Source organism: Medicago truncatula, chromosome 2 (assembly GCF_003473485.1).
Source record: "Medicago truncatula cultivar Jemalong A17 chromosome 2, MtrunA17r5.0-ANR, whole genome shotgun sequence".
In the NCBI taxonomy this organism is placed as follows: Eukaryota; Viridiplantae; Streptophyta; class Magnoliopsida; order Fabales; family Fabaceae; genus Medicago; species Medicago truncatula.
Window position 1 is genome coordinate 5614858 of NC_053043.1, and position 22663 is coordinate 5637520.

The window sequence follows — 22663 nt, forward strand, 5'->3', positions numbered from 1 at the left end:
TATTCTCTATGCAATTGGAAGCCAACCAATTGTCAGATTTTGTTTATTCCACATATCCATTAACAATTGTAAAAACCAACTTAATTATCATCATTATCATCCACCTAACTGTGAGTCACCTCTTTTGCTAAAGTTATCAAATAAACTATCAAACACAAATAGAATCAAACATAAGGTGGTAGAACCAATTGCACTTATTTGATTTAATTCTAGTTTACAGTAAAAGAATGAACACGTACAAGTAACTTGAACACATTTAACTCGAGGCACTAAACTGTGAAGTGATATCATATTCCATTTCAATTTCTTGTTCAACAAGGTGCTTAATATCCATTGGATAAGTGAACCCTGGATTATTAGATGAATCATACATTCTTGTTGCAAAGAGTAGGTACCAAGCCTCGGTGGGATGGACTTCATCCCAAAACACATAGTCACTCCTATTATAGCATGGCCTTTCATCAGGAATACACAATCCATTCAACCTTGATGGACAACAAGGAGCATTTGAAACCAAAAAACCTGAGATTCATTGAACATGCAGCATGATTATATATTGTATAAACCTCGATCATTCACATTAAACTGTAGTTAATTATAGTATGTGAATTGAAACTTAAGTAAGCTAAAATGATTACCATCTGACTGGGCATCTGACTCTAATGTAGTGTTTATAAATATGAATTTAGAATCAGCAGAGAACTTATTATTGAAATGTTCCACTAGAGATTTAAGCTTGTAATTGAAAAGTGACGGAGTACTGCTTGAAAGTCCCAACCCAACTAACACATATTTTCTCGCTCCAATGTCATGTAGAGCCTGGAATCAAATGGAACTAATAAACAATCATATTAAATATATTGAATCAATTAGTGAAAGCAAGAGTAAAACATAAATTTTGAGTGGTCATATACCAGTAAATTCAAAGATAACTCTTGAATTAGAGCTTCTGCATACTGCTCAGGGCTATAAATGTGACTTGTTGGGTAGAATTGGGGAAGAAAGTAATTGTTTATGTAATCGTTACTTCCAATATTCACATAATACAAGCATTTGTTAAGGTATTGTTGAGCTTTGTCAATACCTCCAAGTCTGCTAGCAATTTGAGAAACTATAACTCTGTGATTTCTTAACTGTAATCCCAAGCTAATAGCATAACCCTGTACGGACATAATGTTATTTTTGCGGCATGTGTATGAGTAATGTAACAAAAATACTCTAATCATCTACTAAAAACAAATTTAAACCTTAGCCGAGTATGTCTCCATACGAATTCCAGCTCCGCCAGATGCATAGTTCACACCTTTGAGTATGTCTGAACCACTGATGTTTGCAAATGGTGGAATGAAATTCTCAAATCCAAGAAGTTGAGCTGCAATCAAAAGGACTTGAGTTTGAGCTTAATTAAAAAGAGAGATTAAATTTGATAATAATATAGCCAAGTTGAAAGAATGTTACTTATTATGTCAATTGCAGTTCTACCGTTGGTAAATCTTCCGGTTGGACCCATCGGAAAGTCAATTCCATAAGGTTTGTAATTAGATTTTGCAGAGGTAGGAAGGTTATTGTTGTTTCCACTATCAGATAAAGAATCTCCAAAGATAAATACACAAGGCACTTGAGATTTCCCATTGACACATTGTTTAAAATAGTTTGCAGACAAGAAAACAATAAGAACCACCAACCATGTTTTGATTATAGATTCCATCTCTAAGAAGAAAGTCTAATGAAGCTACAGAATCCAGATGATAATTAAGGAACCAACCAAGAACAAACAAGTTGAAGACATAAATATTAATGATGGGACCACTCAATTTTAAAAAAGAAAATATTGGTTTTTTGCAAGTTATTACATTATTAAAAGCTAATTTACTCTACACACTACAAAGTATCATGTGTGGCATGCCATCGAACTATAAAAACTAATTTCTTCATATTGAAGCAATAAACTAAAACATAAAATTATACTATAAACTAAGAAACTCGCCTTAGTCAAATTAAGGGTGCCACAACTATTCCTTAGCGTTAGCGAGCAATAATATATTCACCACAAACTCAAAGCTTCTTGAAATGTTCTTAAGAAGATGGAAAGAGTTTGAAAAAACTATATACTAACTACTTCATATATATATATACCCTCCGGTCACTAATATAAGCAAAAATTCACTTTTAAAATACATTCAATTAATGATATATGTGACATATAATAAAGACCACATACATCATTAATTGAATGTATCTAAAAAGTAGATTTTTGCTTATATTAGTGACCGGAGGGTGTATATATCTTAAGAAAGACACGTTATCAACATGTTGAAATAATACTACCGGAAAAATTGCAATCGCGGGCCCCACTTTTCTGTTCTGTAGTGAATGGTAGAAAAGGACTATTTCAGACTTTCAGTTGGGGTGCCAACTTTTATATATGTTGGTAGTACATTATTGAGTAATGATACATAGACACCCTTTATTCCCATACACCCTTGTACACGCCATGCATTAGGAAGAGAAAAGAGAAAGTGTGCTTGTGCGGGATCCACGTGACTACGTGTCAGATTTTTATGTGGGTGTCAAAGGGTGTATTGCCACCTAAGAGTGTCTATGTATCATTACTCTACATTATTAGATTGAATGAATGGTCTCTGATTTCTTATATGTTGTTAATTAACTCCGTTTGAAAGTTGGAAGCACTTTTCTTGGTTAGTGCGCATATGTAGCGCCGACACTTTTAATAGAAGGTGTGTTTGGTGTCCGACACTAACAAGAACAACACATGAGTTCTCTTAATACTGAAGGATGTTTAGCTTGATAGTTTAGTGATAGAAAATCCATTTTTGTTTTCATTCTGCATCAAAGGACCATTACAGTAAGCCATGGTTTAGTGAAGCCTGAACTATATGTATATCATCATATGACCTTATTGCAGTGAGTAGGTTCCAAGCCTCAGTGGGACGAAATTAACAATTGTAAAAACCAACTCAACTATCATCATTATCATCCACTTAAATTTGATCCACCTCCTTTGCTAAAGTTATCAACTAGCTTATCAAACACAAATCGGATCAAACTTGAGGTAGCAGAACATATTACACTTATTTTATTTAATTCTAGTTTACAGTAGTCCGTACAATTTGATATTAAAAGATTGTTTCAAATGTAGGTAGGACAAGAATTAATGAACGTGTACAAATAACTTGAACCTATTTAACTAGAGGCACTAAGCTGTGAAGTGAAATCCAATTCCATTTCAATTTCTTGTTCAACAAGGTTCTTAATATCCATTGGATAAGTGAACCCTGAATTATGTGAATTATAAGACCTTATTGCATAGAGTTGGTTGCTTGCCTCAGTGGGATGGACTTCATCCCAAAACGCATACTCACTCCTATTATAGCATGGCCTTTCATCAGGAATACACCCTGATGGGCAACAAGGAACATTTGAAACCAAAAACCCTGAAAGCCATGGAACATGTAGCATGTTTATATATTGTATAAACTTCAATCAATCACATTAAATTGCAATTAATTATAGTATATGAATTGAAATTTAAGTAAACTAAAATTATTACCATCTGAATTCTGGGCATCTGACTCTAACGTAGTGTTTACAAATATGAATTTGGAATCAGCGGAGAACTTATTATTGAAATGATCCACTAAAAATTTAAGCTTGAAATTGAAAATCAATGCAGGGGCATTTTCCTCATCAACGCAGGACCCGTTTGTTCCATGAGTAAAGATGGCACTTGGTGTGCAGCCCAAAAGGCCTAACCCTACTAACACATATTTTCTAGCTCCAATGTCATGTAAAGTCTGTTACAAATAATAGATGGCATTATTAAACCATCCTGTGTAACTCCAAATAATATGCTACTATTGTAATTTTCCAAATCATTTTGTGAAAACTAAAAACAAAGGTCAAACACAGAGTTTGAGTGGATACCAATAAATTTAAAGATAACTCTTGAATTAGAGCTTCTGCATATTGCTCAGGGCTATAAATTTGACTTGTTGGGTAGAATTGAGGACGAAAGTAATTGTTTATGTAATCATTACTGCCAATATTCACATAATACAAGCATTTGCTAAGGTATTCTTGAGCTTTGTCAATACCTTCAAGTCTGCTAGCAATTCGAGAAACTATAACTTTGTGATTTTCTAACTGTAATCCCAAACTGATAACAAAACCCTGCACAGAAATAATGTTATTTTGGTGGCATATGTATGAGCAATGTGACAAAAATACACAAGTCATCTACTAATAACTAATTGAAGATAATGATGAACAATCAAATAAATGAAAAGGCTCTTTGATCAATTTATACCGTAGTTATGCTTGTCTCGATACGAATTCCAGCTGCACCAGATGCATAGTTAACACCTTTGAGTATGTCTGAACCATTAATGTTTGCAAAGGGTGGAATGAATTTCTCAAAACCAAGAAGCTGAGCTGCAATAAAAAGAACTTTACAGTTTGAGCTGAATCAAAAGATTAATGTAACAAGAGAAAAGAATAATGAAAAACACTTATAGATTCAATCAGTATAGTTTACTCTTACAAAAAAAGAGAGAATCAGATTTCATAATCATAATATAGATAAGTTGAACGGAATGCTACTTATTATGTCAATTGAAGTTCGACCGTTGGTAAATCTTCCGGTTGGGCCCATCGGGAAGTCAATTCCATAAGGTTTGTAATTAGATTTTGCAGAGGTGGGAAGGTTGTTATTGTTTCCACTATCAGATAAAGAATCTCCAAAGATAAAAAGACATGGCACTTGGGATTTTCCATTGACAAATTGTTGCAAATAGTTTGCAGAAAAGATAAGAATAAGAACCATCAACCATGTTTTGATCTCACATGCCATCTAAGCAGGAAAACTAATGAAGCTACCAAATCCTTCGGGAGCAATAATATATATAATCAATACAATTATATTATTCCATTGTAAGAAATAGTATAATCAATATAATTTTTATATTATTCCTTTTTGAGCAATAATACATTTATATTATTCCTTTGTGAGTATTAATATAATCATCAACACCTTGAAATGTGATAAGGATGAATTGGGGGTTATTAAGAAGATTGAAAAGACTAATTTTCTAATTTTATATAGTAAGACAGAAACAAGACTATTGTTAAACTGTCCATCCAATGTTACTGTTTGAAGCAAAAATCCACCAAGACTACACTACCTTACTAATGAAAAGTTAGAAAATTAAATGGAAGCATCAATAATATATTCACCTCAAACTTGAAGCATATCAATATCTAGCTAGCTTCTTGAAATGTTCTTTAATAAGATGGAAAGAGTTTGCAAAGACTAATATACTAACTTCATATTTGAAGAAGGTGATTGATGGTCGATAAGAGTTGACGTTTGAAGATTTTTTTATTTTATTTTAACTATTTGAACTAGTTTTATTAAAGGCATTTTAGTCCATTCATGTCAAAACACCTTAATCATCATCCTCAAATCTTAGTCAACATTAAATACGTCAACTAATCACGTTCACCTCAACGAGGGACCAAAACTTACTTGTAATAATCATAGGGTATTTGTTGAAGGATTAATTGATGAGACCAAGGTTGTGAGACTCGCGATCCAATAAAGAAAAAAAAAACATAAAACAAATATGATATTATCGTCAAAAATTCAAAGTTCAAATGAAATATTGTCCATCATCAAAATCACCACCACCATCGTCATCATCATGGTCACCATCATCTTCACCAGCATCGTTAGCATCATCGTCATCATCAAATTCTGCCCCGGATGAAACACGTTAAACAAGACACTGATTACATGGAAAGGAAGCAAGTGAACGCCGTAGATGAAAACAAACAAGTAAGTGATTTACGAAATATAAACTGGAGAGCGTCGAAGGTGAAGTGTTTGCCGGCTATGAAGGTGAGATTAGAAGTCGTCGTTGCGATAGAGTGGCTTTTCGTTTCTAAAATTGCAAGAGAAAGTAATCTTTAAAGGGAAATGTTAATTTGTGTCCTTAAGGCACAAGTTTAGAAACCAAATGTCGAAATTTAATTTTGGAAATTGTGCATTTAATATCTTGAAAGTTTAAAAACTTATTTTTTCAATACAAAATTTATGTTTTAATTCTCTTTTTAGATCCTTAACTTGTGCCCTTATGACACAAGTTAACATGATCCTTGTTTATAGGGTTATAAGATTCTAGATTTTTTCTATTTAAATTTTTTGTTTGATTTTGAATTTGTGCCGTATTTTGGGCTTTACTCATCTTAGACTCTCTATGTGAGACTGCACGAGTCTACCACAAAAATAATTCTATGTGCAAATCTATTAATTATTTTCTTCTAGACTAATATGTGTGAGTATTCATTTTTGCCTTCTATACTCGTAAATTCATATAAACCCGCGAGTTTGACAACCATAACCGATACTAGTTACATAAGTAACAAAAAAATATTAAAACTTCGTAAATTGTTCAATATCAGTTGTGAGTTCAACCACACTGAGACTACACTAAACTAAAAGAGTCAAGAAAGTATAAGTCCCGATGTGCGATGTGGAAGATGGCTAACAACAATGTCATTTCGACAACAATCACCAACTACCAATCAACCTTTTTGTGGAAATGAAGTTGTTATTGCTATTGCAACACATGCCATGTTATTATATAGGACAACTCTACGTATGTTATGTTTCTTTGCAAGCAATGTGGGACTAAAACTCCATTTTTAATTTAGACTCTCTACTTTCCACACCTCACTTGACACATGAAATGAAACCCGTCCTCAGTCTCACTATGCCACAAAACTTGCTAACAATTTCTCATCACTATTTTTGTATTACAAAACCCTTAAGATAGAATGGACTCCGCCCTATTCTATTTCTGTATCACAAAACTTTGTTAAAATGTTACAGTTTAGAAGCCTCTATAAACATGGTGTGAAGCATATTGTGCAATTTTACTATTAAAATCATAAGGGAATGCAGTAATTTACAGCACATAAATTTTATGCTAATTTAATGAATCCTACTTAGTGAGTTCATTCAATATGCAGAATAACAATTATCCATTAGAAACATAACTCATATTTGAACCTACTAGTAAAATCAGATTTCTGAGATGCAATCAATATCCAGAGCCATCAGTTTTTATATTGAAGTTCATTCAACATGTTTTTAAACTGTGAATTCAAACATGTGTATCTCAACATATACTCCATTCAAGGGATCAACAATGCTGATGAAAAGGATCCAACAGATGCTATTTTACAATCTTATTTTACAATCTAGATCAATACTACTAACTTGCAGTGTTCTCTGACTGAACTGTATCAACAATGCTAATAGTATCAATACTACTAACTTGCAGGCAGTGTTCTGTGATCGAAGTGTACGGAGGCTTCTAGTATTTGAAACAATTGATGATGTACACCATCCTTAATATTTTATTTCAAGTTAGGAAGTGAAAAAAGCCATTTTCTTCTATTCCAAGAAACCCACCCAAATAACAAAACCAAAGCAAGCATCATGTTTGCAACAACTCAGACATCACTATGCCAGAAAACATGTGCAACAATTTCTCATCACTTTTTTCAGCTCATTCATCTCTTTGGCTGACTAAGAGAAGGCAAATGAATTATCATTATCCTCTATGCAATTGGAAGCCAACCAATTGTCAGATTTTGTTTATTCAACCTACCCATTAACAATTGTAAAAACCAACTTAATTATCATCATTATCATCCGCTTAACTGTGAATCACCTCTTTTGCTAAATTTATCAACTAAGCTATCAAACACAAATTTCACTCAAATGTAAGGCGGCAGAACCAATTACACTTATTTGACTTAATTCTAGTTTACAATAATGTCATTTGATATGAAAATATGGTATCAAATGTAGGTAGGACAAGAATGAACGCATACAAATAACTTGAACATGTTTAACTAGAGGCACTAAGCTGTGAAGTGAAATCCAATTCCATCTCAATTTCTTGTGCAACAAGGTGTTTAATATCCATTGGATAAGTGAACCCTGAATTAGTAGATGAATCGTACATTCTTGTTGCAATGAGTAGGCTCCAAGCCTCAGTGGGATGAACTGCATCCCAAGACACATATTCACTCCTATTATAGCATGGCCTTTCATCACGAATGCACAGTCCATCCAACCTTGATGGACAACAAGAAGCATTTTAAACCAAAAAACCTGAGATTCATTGAACAAGCAGCATGGTTATATATATTGTATAAAACCTCGATCAATCACATTAAAATGTATTCCCTCCGTTTTTTATTATAAGCAAATTTTAGCTTTTAGATTCATTCAATTAATGATGTATGTGGTTTAATATTTAGACCACATACATCATTAATTGAATGAACTTTAAAGTCAAAATTTGCTTATAATAAAAAACGGAGGTAGTAGTTAATTATAGTATGTGAATTGAAATTTAAGTAAGCTAAAATAATTACCATCTGACTCTAATGTAAAGTTTATAAATATGAATTTAGAATCAGCAGAGAACTTATTATTGAAATGTTCCACTAGAGATTTAAGCTTGGAAATTAAAAGTAACGGAGTGCTGCCTGAAAGTTCCAACCCAACTAACACATATTTTCTTGCTCCAATGTCATGTAGAGCCTGGAATAAAATAGCTCTATTAAAAAAAGGCATCATAATAAAAAAAGAAATAGATAGAATCACAAAGTGCACTATAAAAGCTAATTTCAATTTGAATTAATCACTTAAAATGTAAAAGAAACTCACCTTAGCCAAATTAAGGGTGCCACTTTATATTCCTTCTTGAGCAATAATGTACTCACCATGAAATGTGTTAAGAACAAATTCAAATAGGCTCGGTGATTGTCTGATAGATGATCAAAGGTTGGCAGTTTTGGTGACCAGCACCGGAACAGTGTGATTGGGATCATTATAGACACTATCGTGCAGCAACAATACTATATCAAGAAAATTTCTATTCACGAACTGGATCGCAAAGCACACGATCTGGTCATATAAAAATCAAAAACCGATTTACCTTGACTTTGGCGGAAATCATGGCGGTATGGGTGATAATAAGCTAGTTGCAAACTGCTACATCATGTCGTGAAACATTGTGAGATGATTTTTCGCTTTATCCAGCATTTTCCATCAAGCAAATACATTTGCTGATGGTTCTTCTTCACATGTCATCGTACATAGAACAAATTGCTGACAATGTGGGACTAAAAGACCATATTTCTATTCTGTACTTTCATACCTCGCTTGGCATTCGTATTTGAAATGTATCATCAAGTTTAAGGAAGAATCTAGAAGAGTTGCGTTGCTGAATCAAATACATGTACTGAAGAATATTCAATGAAGTTTAGTTTGCAGTATAAAACCCATTTTGATTTTCATTCTGCACTCACTTCCATTTTCCAACATCAGACAAAGACTATTAACAAACCGAGTCAATGTTTGCATTTCCTTGAGCACATCATCGGTCGGATACACACTTAAATTCATCAAATAACTTATCAAACACAAATCAAATCAAACTTAAGGCGAGAGAACCAATTACACTAATTTGATTTTATTCTAGTTTATAATAATGCTATTTGATATGAAAAGATTGCTTCAAATGTAGGTAGGAAAAGAATGAATGTATACAAATAACTTGAACCTATTTAACTTGAGGCACTAAGCTTTGATGTGCTCTCATTTATGGACTCCAATTCCATCTTAGTTTTTTGTTCAACAAGGTTTTTAATATCCATTGGATATGTGAATCCTGAATTATATGAATCATAATAAGACCTTGTTGCAGTGAGTTGGTTATATGCCTCAGTGGGATGGACTTCATCCCAAAAAAAATAATCACTCCTATTATAGCATGGCCTTTCATTAGCATAACACCTTCCAATCAACCTCGGTGGACAACAAGGAGCGTTTGAAACCAAAAACCCTGAGATTCATTTAACATTCAGCATGGTTATATATGTTGTATGCACCTCAATCAAACACAATAAATTGTTTTAATTATAGTGTGTACAAAAAGATTTTTATATAATGACTAATTTAAGGACCGATTTAGAAACCAAAAATTTCAAATCGGTTGCTCACATTAGAAACTAGAAACTAGTGATTGAGAGACTTTTCACAAATCAGTCAGAAATTAATTTAGAGAACGATTTAGAGACTGATTCAGACCAAAATATTTTGTTAATACAAGCATTTGTTAAGGTATTGTTCAGAACTGTCAATACCTCCAAGTCTGCTAGCAATTTGAGAAACTATTACTTTGTGATTCTTTAACTGTAATCCCAAGCTGATAACAGAACCCTGTACAGACGTAATGTTATTTTGGTGACATGTATATAAGCAGTGTAACAAAAATATTCTAGTCCTCTACTAAAAACTAATTGCAGATAAAGATGAACAATCAAAGAAATGAAGAAGGCTCTTTGATTTTCCTGTAAAAAAGAAAAAGACTCTTTGGTTTATAATTTTATTTATGCCATAGTCATGCTTGTCTCGACACGAATTCCAGCTCCACGAGATGCATAGTTCACACCTTAGAGTATGTCTGAACCACTAATGTTTGCAAATGGTAGAATGAAGTTCTCAAAACAAGAAGCTGAGCTGCAATAAAAAATAACTTTATAGTTTGAGCTGAATCAAAAGCTTAAATAAGAAGAGAAAAGAACAATGAAAAACACTTACTGGTTCGATCAATATAGTTTACTCACAAACAAAAAAAAAAAAATAGAGAATCAGAGTTCATAATATAGATAAATTGAAAGAATTGTTACTTATTATGTCAATTGCAGTTCGACCGTTGCATAAGGTTTGTAATTACATTTTGCATAGGTAGGAAGATTGAAAGAATCTCCAAAGATAAAAAGACAAGGAACTTGGGATTTCCCATTGACAGATTGCTGCAAATAGTTTGCAGACAAGAGAAGAATAGGAAACACCAACCATGTCTTTATTATAGAATCCATCTCTAAGAAGAAAATCTAATGAAGCTAATAAATCCAGATAATAATTAAGGAACCAACCAAGAACAAGATATCGATGCTGAGTTTGAGTTTAAGAAAGATGGGTTTTTGGCAAGTTACATTATTAACTAAACATATATACTAATGCTATAAAACTATAAAAGCTAATTTCTTCAAATTGAATTAATAACTTAAATCATAAAATTTGATAAACTAAGAAAATCACCTTTGTCAAATTAAGGGTGCCACAAATTCCGTAGCAAGTAATAATATAATCACCTCAAACTCAGCATCAATATCTTGCTAGCTCCTTGAAATGTGATATGGAAGAATTGGAGAATATCAAGAAGATGACTTTAAATGGAGCCCTGTAAATGGAAAGTGGAATTAGACTCTTTTCATTACTATTTTTTTATTTTTTTGACGGAGGTCTTTTCATAGGTTATTCTCGGATTCAATACTGAATTTTTTAAAATAATCGATAAAGTTTGCAAAAGACTGCTCCCTTCATCCTAAATTATAGATCGCCTTACAACATCATCACCGGAACATTAATGTTACTTATTATATCATTAATTATGTATTACTCTTTTATTTTTTAAGGGTTTTTCTATCATGCGCAAATTTGCACATGTTAAGAAATTTAAAATAGTAACTTTGCATTGGAACTTGAACATTTTGTATTAAATATATAACTTTTTGTTAAATAATTGTTGGTTTCAATAAAAACTTGCTACTTTTAGTTACCTTAACATGTGCAATATTGCACATGTTAGACAAACCCATTTTTTAATTTTTTAATGGTTTAATAGTGTTTTTGGCCGCTGTAATATAGTGCACTTTTGGTTTTAGTCCTCGTAAAAAAAAAAAAAATTAGATTGATACATTGGGGTGAGAGACCAATCCTAAAGAATCTTCATTTTTCAAGGGTGGAATCTAAAAAAAAGTTTTACAAGAGCTAAAACCAAAAGTGCACTATTACAGGGGCCAAAAACACTGTTAACCCTTTTTTAATTCATCTTTTACATTTTATTATTAAGGACAATTTTATAAAACAATTTATTATATATTTTTCTCATACAAATTAGGTACAATTTTAATACGGATTAAACGTTCGAAACGTGGTATAATTTAGGACGGAAGAGTAATATTCTATCTTCAAACTTCATATAATAAGAAGGAAAAAAAACGGTATCAAATTATCTACATGTTAAAGTGACACTACCAGAAATATTACTATCGCGGGCCCCAGTATTATGTTATGTTAGTGACTAAAAATGCTGATGAAAATTTTGATAGGGACTAAAAAGTGCAATTTTATTTTATAGAGACTAAAAATAAAATTATGAATATTTATAAGTACCATTTACTTAATTAACTTTTTTTTAATATATTATTCTCTCAATCACCTCCTGTGCTTGGCTTCTGAATTCTATCTTGCGGTTAATCCAATGTTGAGAAACCATAACGAAAATAAATAAAGTAGTGTTATTTGAATGGAAATGTTACGATTCAAAATAGTATACGAAGATACACTTGACATGACATAATTCGTTGAGGCCAATTGATATGTGATTAATAGGAAAATGCTTTATGGTAACACACGAAATTTTACGGATGCGTGGAATAGCTTCTTTTCAACGCGCTACAGTTTCTGGCTTTCTGCTTTGTTTTTAAATGTAATGAAATGGAATTACATATATAAGTTGTTGAAATTCATGTGGTAGGAACAACATGGAGGAGACTTTATCCTATTATTTTAGTATGAAGGCTTGAGCATCTTACTTTTGTGAATGAAGCACTTCCTTGGTACCTTTTTTTATAGTTTGAAAGTGAGAAGTTGCAACTCTTCTCCTTTCCTTCCTTCATACACAATGAAATCCCACATGAAGGTGTTTCCATGTAGAGAACATGGAAACGTTAGTTGATGTTTCATATGCCGTATTTTATTATATTATATAGAACAAGTTCATATGTTATGTTTCTTTGCTAGCGATGTTGGACTAGAATGACCATATTTTTACTCTCTACTATCACACGTCATTTGGAACTTTTAAGTATATTAGTACAATCTTTAATATTACGTTTGCTCACCAGTTTCTCATCACTGTTTTTTCATCTCTTTGATTGAATAAGTCATCCACCATTTGTGCAAAGGTGTAGCATTTGTAGTAAACAGTAACACTAATTTTGTTAATTCATATATATGATCTTCATATTGAGTCCCATTGTCCCTAATTCTCCTTTAGAACCATTTGTGGTTGCAGATTGTAGTCATCATTGTCCTCTATGGAATTGGTAGCCCTCTATTAACAATTTGTTGGATCTATCAATAGGTTGTTCTTGATCGTCTTTGACAACAACTAAGAAAATCGAAAACATTGGAAAGAATTGAGACACTGGGTAAATGTGCGGCCAACATATTTTCAGTTCCAAATCAAATAATTACTTTTCTCCTTATCAAGATTTCAGATACACGCTTATATATAGTTATCGACTAACGTATAATCAGATAAACTTAAGATAGTATAAGATTAAACTTATTTCATTATTTCAGTTAACAATAATGCTATTTGATAAGAAAAGATTGTTTCAAATGTAGGTAGGAAAAGAAACAATCCATACAATATTGTAACAGCATATGAGTAGGGCCTAATTATGTAAAAGCTATTTAGCTCAATGTGAATGAATGCATAATAACTTGAACCTATTTAACTAGAGGCACTAAGCTTTGATGTGATTACATTTATAGGCTCCAAATCCTTCATAGTTTCTTGTTCAGCAAGGTTCTTAATATCCATTGGATAAGTGAAGACTAAATTATTATATGAATCATACATTCTTGTTGCAGTGACTAGGTTCCAAGCCTCAGTGGTATGGAATTCATCCCAAAACACATACTCTCCCCTATTATAGCATGGCCTTTCATCAGGAATACACCCTCCAATCAACCTTGTTTTGCAACAAGGAGCATTTGCAACCAAAAAACCTGAAATCAAACACAGTAAAATTGATTTTAATTATAGTATATGAATTGAAGTTTAAGTAAACTAGACAATTATTACCATTTGAATTCTGGCTATCTGACTCGGATGTACTGTTTATAAATATGAATTTGGAATCAGCAGAGAACTTATTATTGAAATGATCCACTAGAGATTTAAGCTTGAAATCAAAAATGGATGCGATGTCATTTTGCTCCTCAACACAAGACCCATCTGTCCCATGAGTAAAGATGGCACTTGGAGTGCAGCCCAATAGACCTAACCCAGATAACACATATTTTCTTGCTCCAATTTCATGTAAAGCCTGTTCCATGTACCAAATGCCTCTATTATAAACCATGATATTCATAACTAATGTAACTTCCATTAATTTGCTACTACTGTAATTATCTAAATCATTTAGTGAAAGTAAAAGTGAAACACAAAGTTCAAGGGGATACCTGTAAATTCAAAGATAACTCTTCAATTAGAGCTTCTGCGTACTGCTGAGGGCTATAAATGTGTCTTGTTGGATATAATTGGGGAAGAAAGTAATTATTTATGTAATCATTACTGCCAATATGCACATAATATAAGCATTTATTAAGGTATTCTTGAGCTTTGTTAAGACTTCCAAGTCTGCTAGCAATTTGAGAAATTATAACTTTGTGATTTTTTAACTGTAATCCCAAACTGATGACAAAACCCTGTAGCAATACGAATTTATTTAAAGATGAACAATCAAAGAAATGAAAAGGCTCTTTGATTTCTAATTTATGTAAACCTTAGCCATGCTTGTCTCGGTACGAATTCCAGCTGCGCCAGATGCGTAGTTCACACCTTTGAGTATGTCTGAGCCATTAATGTTTGCAAATGGTGGAATGAAGTTCTCAAAGCCAAGAAGCTGAGCTACAATCAAAATAACTTTATAGTTTGAGCTGAATCAAAAGTTTAAGGTAACAAGAGAAAAGAACAAAGAAAAACACTTCATGTTTCATAATATGGTTAAGTTAAAAGAATGTTACTGATTATGTCAATTGAAGTTCGACCGTTGGTAAATCTTCCAGTTGGGCCCATCGGAAAGTCGATTCCATAGGGATTGTAATTAGATTTTGCAGAGGTAGGAAGGTTATTGTTGTTTCCACTATCAGATAAAGAGTCTCCAAAGATAAATAGACAAGGCACTTGGGATTTCCCATTGACACATTGTTGCAAATAGTTTGCAGAAAAGAAAACAATAAGAACTACCAACCATTTCTTGATTATAAATTCCATATTTAAGCAGACAATCTAATGAAGCTAGCTAATCCAGGAAATATTTAAGGAACCAACTGATAACAAGATGAAGACATATTGGTTTTTGGCAATTTTCATTAAATTAAATAGACATACTACTCCTAATATGAGAGAGGAGAACACATTTGTGTCCCCCACATGTTCCTTGATATTAGTCACCGCTATGCGGCGGTGGAAACTTCATACCAATATCATGTTATCAAAAATAATAATATTAATAATAATAGTGGAAAAATAAGTAGAGTCACACAAAATATCTTCCTATTTTTTATTTTTGTCTAATAAAAATTTAGGGTGAGGAGATTGTACCTCAATCCAAGATAAGGAAGACATTCGAGTTCAAAACGAGCTTACAAAGACATTATCGGATCCAAGACTTATCATTTTACTGGTAGAACAAGTTTTTGGTGTCGCAAATATTTTCTTATTGCATACCATAAAATTATAAAAGCTAATTTTAAATTGAATCAATCACTTAAACTAAAAAACTCACCTTATCCAAATTAAAAACATGGATGGAGTTTCCAAACACTAATTTTCTAACTTTATCATAAAAAACAAACGTTATCAATATGTTCAATTGACACTACCAGAAAGATTACTATGATTGGTCCCATTTTTATGTTATGTGGTGAATATTGAAAAGGACTGTTTCAGTTGGGGTGGTAGCTGATAAATGATGGTACCCACTATAATATTGGATTGAATTGAATGATAAGATTATGTTTATATAAAATAAATTATTTTGCTGCAAAATATAAAGAATGATAAGATCAAAATGAAGAGGGCCAAAATTATAATTGAATAAGCTACAAATTTTAGTATTCAACAAGATTTATGAAGAAAAAAAAAAATTGAATTAGATATCTACTGTGAAGCTCCGATACTTCAAAATGGATGACGTATCGTATCCTCTTTGTATCTTGCACCGATACCTGTCTCATACTTCCTGATACATATCATGAGAGTATCCAATAATTATCCTACACCGATACCTGCCCCAACACTTCCCAATTAATGTTAACTAAAATAACTTAACTCTTGCGTATAGTGCTTATTTTTTGGATCGATATAATATAACACTAACAATGTTTCTTTTGCATACAGTATATCACTTATGGTGCTCTCTTCGGGATATATTGTGTATGTAATTGACTAATCATCATTCTCTTAATCATCAATATTATTTATATTTATGTTGATGTGTTACGAGTCTATGATTGATTTCTTTTGTTTGTTAATATATTTGCATATTAAAAAAATGGCTATAATTATATTGTACATTTAACTATATAATTTTTTTATTAACGTATCCCAACCGTACGGTATCATATCTTGATTTTGGAAATTTTCCAATATTAATATATCGGTGCAGTATCGTATCTGTATCGTATCTCATATCCGGACTTCATGTGTGTATCATTTACATCACCTCGCAAAAAGCATGGGGATATCATTTTCATCATATGTGGTGTGTGTATGTTTAACGTCATCATTTCTCTATTTGTACTGCTCCATACTTTTGTCAATTGACTACCACACATGTGCCCTTAAAATTTTTATTTTAGTATCATTCTTTTGGTTGAAGAAATTATTTTTCCTTCTGAGCATTGAAGAAATTATTAGTTAAGGTAAGATTTTTTTGAGTCTCGTCCGATAAAAAGCTACTTGCACAAAAATTACCAAAATACCCTCAAATTAATAATAAATTTCCTTTTAAGTGTTTTATGTAATAAAAATCATTTTCCCCTTTCTAAACTTATGTTGAAGATCAATAGTTCAATACTACGGTTTTATGCAATTGTATACTTCCTATTGTTAATTAGTTATAATTAGTTTGATTTTATGTTCGATTTTGAGTAGGAAAGTAGTGTTTATCGTTCTCTCTGCAAGTTTTATTTAGTTTACTAAAGTAGTATAACTCAATTCACTTAAATATCCACAAACTTGATTCGCATAAGATTCCGCAAACTGAGTTTACGTAAAATTTGACTTTCCAAAAGTTTGTAACTTTAATAATGTAGGTATACTTGAACATGTATGTGAACTAAATTCACTTCGATTTATAAACAAAGAAAAGACAAAAACACAAAAATTAATGTCGTAAATTTTCATACTATCATTGGTCCCTCCTTCAATTTTTACATTGCTCTCTTTTTGGATCGGTGTGGAATGGTATTCTTCATTGGGTTGTTATTTCCATGGTCGTTCTGTTCGATGTTAAGGATCATTTTATTCAGTTCATAGATGGTGGCGGGTGGCTCTCAGGTACGGTCCACTTTGTTAAACGTCATTTGGTTTGCTACTGTTTGGGAAAGATGGAAAGAAAGAAATAACAAAATTTTCAAGGTTAAAGAATGTTCGATTATGCGAATAGTGGACAAAATGAAGTCTCTTTCCTTTTTATGGTTAAAGGAGAAAGTTTTTCAATTCTCTTTCGATTACCATGGTTGGTGGCTTAGTCCCCTCACTATGTTAGGCTACACTTAGTTGTTATTTTCTTCCGTTGCTTTTTGTTGTTTTTTCTTTTGGAAAAAGCTAAAACGCACGACATAAAATTTCTTCACCATTGCACGAATGAGTTGTAAGTTGTAGTTAGAATACTTTTTTAATTATGCTTTTACTTCAAACGATCACTGTAGTCTAGCATATGTGTTTGTCTATGAGAAAACACAAACACTTCTCTCCTCATCACTGTATCTTTGTGAGTTGCTGATGTTTGTTGATTACCATGTGTTGCAGCAAACAAGAATGTTTATCACCGTTTGCCTTCTCTAAGGGTCTGTTTGGTAGAAGAGAACTTGCAAAGAGAGAAATAGGAGAGAGAGAGAGAGATATATATATATATATATATATATATATATAGAAGAGAGATAGCAATGTTACCCTGTTTGGTTTAGCATAGAAAAAGAAAAGAGAGATAAAAACTGGTAGGGCCCACTTACTTTACTTTTTGTTTCTCCTCTGGCATGCGAAGAAACCGGAAGAATAACACACTTTTTCTCAAACTTCCACTTTTACCCTCGTTTTATCATGAGTCCTCACACTTCGCATTTTTTTAACGTTTTTTTTTCATCTTAATATTACAATGTATTTTGCATTTAAGAAAATAAATGGGTTAGTAACTTTTTTTTGTACAGGGCTAGTTGCAGATAAAAATAATTGATTATGTAATTAAATAATTGAATAAAGATAAAAATAAATTTGAATGTCCTTTTTTTATTTTAAGGGATTCTTGTACTTTCAAAAAATTAATACACTTCTATCTTTTCTATTTCTTTTCTTATTCTCTTATACCAAACAATACCTTAAATCTATTCTATTTCTCACCTCTTTCTCTCTTTCCATACTCTCTCTCACTTATTTCTCTCTTCACAACTTCTCTCTCAAACCAAACATAGTGTAAACGTTTATATATTAACCAGGATGATGTTTTATTATAAAATATTGTAAGGTAGCACTCATTAAAAGAGAATACCACATGAAATTGAAGTTGTCGTGCAAATTCGTGTGTTGATTTGTCGTACCGTATAGCAACTCTCCTTTCTTTTCCTGATTTGTAACTATTGTACAGATTTGAGTGTTTTTCTTTTGCATACCTTATTGTAGGAAAGACATTTTGTGTTGATAGTATATTCCATTTTAGCTTCTTCAAAAAAAAAAAAAATTAATAAAATACCTTGTGATTCAATCATTTATTTTTTATTGAACTTGATTACATATTCATATTCATGGTATTTGTGAGACATAAGAGGCAAAAGTTTAGAATGAAAGACGCGACTTTTATGATGATATAATAATTAAAAGTAATCATTGTTTATTTTCTTCAAGTAATTTGCATAAATATAAGTTTTAGTATAAATTTTTTATTAACATATCTTAACCGCATCGTATCCTAAATTTTTAAAAAATTATGTATCAACGCATCCATATCGTACCCACGCTTATACAACATATCCGGCTTCATAGTTTTCCACCCTCTAAACTTCTCTCCTCCAAACTCCAAAACTAAAAACCTCTCAAACAAAGTGTAAATAAATTTTAATAACTTTGCAGGGTCAATGACCAACTAAGATCAGTGTCATTGGGACAACATCAGACACCGTCATGCAAGTACGATTGTTGATGTTTACCAAATTACCATGCCATATTATATAGTACAAGTTCATGTTATGTTTTCTTTGCTAGTAATGTGGGACTAGAAAGACAACTCTCTACTATCACACGTCATGTGATATTTGTAGTAATATTAGTATAGTACTAACTATAGTATTACGTCTGCAACAACTCAGACAGATGCTTGAAATTAATGAAACCCAATCATTAGTTAATCATTCAGTTCCTAATCAAATAATTACCTTCGTCCTTATCACACTTAATGTAGATTATTTACTGTATAAATATATGGGATAATATCATCAGATACACACTTATATATAGTTATCGAATAATTTATTTAACACAAATCAAATCAAGCTTAAGGTGGTATAACCAATTAAACTTGTTACATTTATTCCAGTTTACAATATTGCTGTTTGATATGAAAAGATTGCTTCAAATGTCGGTAGGAAAAAGAAACAATCCATATATTATTGTAACAGCATATGAGTAGGGCCGATTTATATAAAAGCTATTAAGCTCCATGTGAATGCTAATAACTTGAACATATTTAACTCGAGGAACTAAGCTGTGAAGTGAAATCCAATTCCATCTCAATTTCTTGTTCAACAAGGTGCTTAATATCCATTGGATAAGCAAACCCTGAATGATTAGATGAATCGTAAGATGTTGTTGCAATGAGTAGGTTCCAAGCCTCGCCGGGATGGACTGCATCCCAAAACACATACTCCCTCCTATTAGAGCATGGCCTTTCATCACGAATACACAATCCAACCGCGCTTATTGGACAACAAGGAGCCATTGAAACCGAAAAACCTGAGATTCATTGAACATGCAGCTTGATTATGCATTGTATAAACCTCGATCATTCACATTAAACTGTAGTTAATTATATAGTATGTAAATTGAAAATTGAAGTAAACTAAAATTATTACCATATGAATGCTCGGCAGTTGACTGTAATGTATTGTTTATTAAGATGAATTTGGAATCAGCAGAGAACTTATTATTGAAATGATCCACTAAAGATTTAAGCTTGAAATCAAAAATGGATGCAATGTCATTTTGCTCCTCAACACAAGACCCATATGTCTCATGAGTAAGGATGGCACTTGGAGTGCAGCCCAATAGGCCTAACCCAGGTAACACATATTTTCTTGCTCCAATTTCATGTAAAGCCTGTTACATATACCAAATGCTTCTGTTATAAACCATGATATTCATAAATCATTTAGTAAAAGCAAAAGTGAAACACAAAGTTCAAGTGGATACCTGTAAATTCAAAGATAACTCTTCAATTAGATTTTCTGCATACTGCTCAGGGCTATAAACGTTGCTTGATAGATATAATTGGGGAAGAAAGTAATTATTTATGTAATCATTACTGCCAATATGCACATAATACAAGCATTTGTTAAGGTATTCTTGAGCTTTGTCAATTCCTCCAAGTTGGCTAGCAATTTGAGAAACTATAACTCTGTGATTTCTTAACTGTAATCCCAAGCTAATAGCATAACCCTGTACGGACATAATGTTATTTTTGCGGCATGTGTATGAGTAATGTAACAAAAATACTCTAATCATCTACTAAAAACTAATTTAAACCTTAGCCGAGTATGTCTCCATACGAATTCCAGCTCCGCCAGATGCATAGTTCACACCTTTGAGTATGTCTGAACCATTAATGTTCGCAAATGGTGGAATGAATTTCTCAAAACCAAGTAACTGAGCTGCAATAAGAAGTTCATAGTTTAAGCTGAATCAAAAGTTTAAGGTAACAAGAGAAAAGAACAAAGAAAAACACTTCATGTTTCATAATATGGATAAGTTAAAAGAATGTTACTTATTATGTCAATTGTAGTTCGACCGTTGGTAAATCTTCCGGTTGGGCCCATCGGGAAGTCGATCCCGTAAGGATTGTAATTTGATCTTGGAGAGTTAGCAGGAAGGTTGTTGTTGTTTCCACCATCAGATAAAGAATCTCCAAAGATAAAAAGACAAGGAACTTGGGATTTCCCATTGACAGATTGCTGCAAATAGTTTGCAGACAAGAGAAGAATAGGAAACACCAACCATGGCTTTATCATAGATTCCATCTCTAAGAAGAAAATATAACTAAGGTACTAGCCGATAACAAGATGAAGACATGTTTATTTTTGGCAAGCTACTTTACATTAAATAGACATACGCACTACTCCTGATACGAGACCATCTATCTAATTAAATTGATGATATTAAATGCAATGTTAACGATCAAGTGATTATTGACTTTGGGTTAAGGTTAAATTGATCAGAAATACAAAGTTTAAGGTTAAATTGATCTTAAATACAAATTTAAACCCTTAGAACAATTTTTAATTAGACTTTACAGTGATGTGTTCGTGTGAGACCCAATACCCAAAAATAGATGGCTTCATTATAGATGCTCTTAACAAGATACCAACATGATACAAATCCATGACTATCGAATCCAAGACTAATGATTTTACCGGTAGAACTCGTCTTTGGAGTTGCAAATATCTTCATATTGCATACCATAAAACTATAAAAGCTAATTTTAAATTGAATCAATCACTTAAACCATAAAGTTAGATAAACTAACTCACCTCATCCAAATTAAAAATATAGATGGAGTTTGCAAATGTCAATAGTCTCATATCAGATAAGATATGATCTAACAACGTGTTTATAAGTGGGGTAATTTTCACCTCACAAGTCGGTTTTGCGGGATTGTGTTAGGCTCAATCACGATTTTAAGATAGTATCAGAGCCTCTTCAAGATCCATTGGGTCACACCTGCTATCAGGTTTCCGCCATTGGCACACCCCCCTTTATGTCCATGAACCAAACCCAATAATGTTGCTCGTGAGTCTTATATTGGATGGTCTAACAATGTGCTTATAAATGGAAGCAATTCTCACCTTATAAGCCGGTTTTATGGAGTTGTGTTAAGCTCAACCACGATTTCTAAAAGCAAACACTAATTTTCTAACTTTATCTTAGAATAAACATTATCAACATGTTCAATTGATACTACCTATCATTGGTCCCATTTTTATGTTATGTGGTGAATATTGAAAAAGGACTGTTTCAGTTGGGGTTGTAGCTGATAAATGTTGGTACCTACTATAATATTGGATTGGATTGAATGATGAACAAGAACTTCAAATAATATAACATTTTTTTTATCAAACTTGAAATTTTTAGTAGAATGATAAGATTATGTTTATAAAGAAAAATAATAATAATGATTTTTCTGTAAAAAATAAAGAATGATAAGATTA

General features: G+C 32.2%; 3 protein-coding genes across 10 annotated transcripts; all 3 read right to left on the minus strand.

Moving 5' to 3' along the window:
- Window positions 1–55: 55 nt before the first annotated feature.
- LOC25486026 (uncharacterized) lies at window positions 56–5040 on the minus strand. The gene is given in 11 exon segments (XM_039830417.1): window positions 56–474; window positions 476–522; window positions 639–819; window positions 915–1160; window positions 1248–1372; window positions 1459–1723; window positions 3208–3455; window positions 3572–3815; window positions 3946–4191; window positions 4328–4452; window positions 4621–5040. Coding segments are annotated over 11 exon segments (2355 nt in total). The 5' UTR covers window positions 4871–5040; the 3' UTR covers window positions 56–96.
- Window positions 5041–7803: 2763 nt separating this feature from the next.
- On the minus strand, window positions 7804–11442 carry LOC25486029 (uncharacterized). Of its 8 annotated transcripts, none has more exons than XR_005644063.1 (6): window positions 11207–11442; window positions 10246–10621; window positions 9036–9944; window positions 8765–8936; window positions 8470–8638; window positions 7804–8203 (listed from the first exon to the last, which is right to left on the minus strand). XR_005644063.1 is itself a non-coding variant. In XM_039830289.1 (6 exons), exons 1-4 carry the CDS (start codon window positions 10981–10983, stop codon window positions 9667–9669), a joined length of 567 nt encoding a protein of 188 aa, XP_039686223.1. In that variant the 5' UTR covers window positions 10984–11117; the 3' UTR covers window positions 7804–8203; window positions 8470–8638; window positions 8765–9666. The 8 variants fall into 8 exon arrangements, 1 of the variants encoding a protein (XP_039686223.1); XR_005644064.1 differs by having other exon boundaries at window positions 8765–9944; window positions 10246–10321; window positions 10554–10616; window positions 11207–11440; XR_005644062.1 differs by having other exon boundaries at window positions 8765–9944; window positions 10246–10321; window positions 10554–10621; window positions 11207–11440.
- Window positions 11443–13552: 2110 nt separating this feature from the next.
- On the minus strand, window positions 13553–21584 carry LOC25486030 (uncharacterized). Its single transcript, XM_013607182.3, has 10 exons — window positions 21223–21584; window positions 20985–21109; window positions 20652–20897; window positions 20315–20558; window positions 19933–20195; window positions 14990–15254; window positions 14749–14873; window positions 14426–14671; window positions 14046–14289; window positions 13553–13969 (listed from the first exon to the last, which is right to left on the minus strand). The coding sequence occupies exons 1-10, from the start codon at window positions 21473–21475 to the stop codon at window positions 13692–13694; spliced, it is 2289 nt and encodes a 762-aa protein (XP_013462636.2). The 5' UTR covers window positions 21476–21584; the 3' UTR covers window positions 13553–13691.
- Between the last annotated feature and the right edge of the window lie 1079 nt (window positions 21585–22663).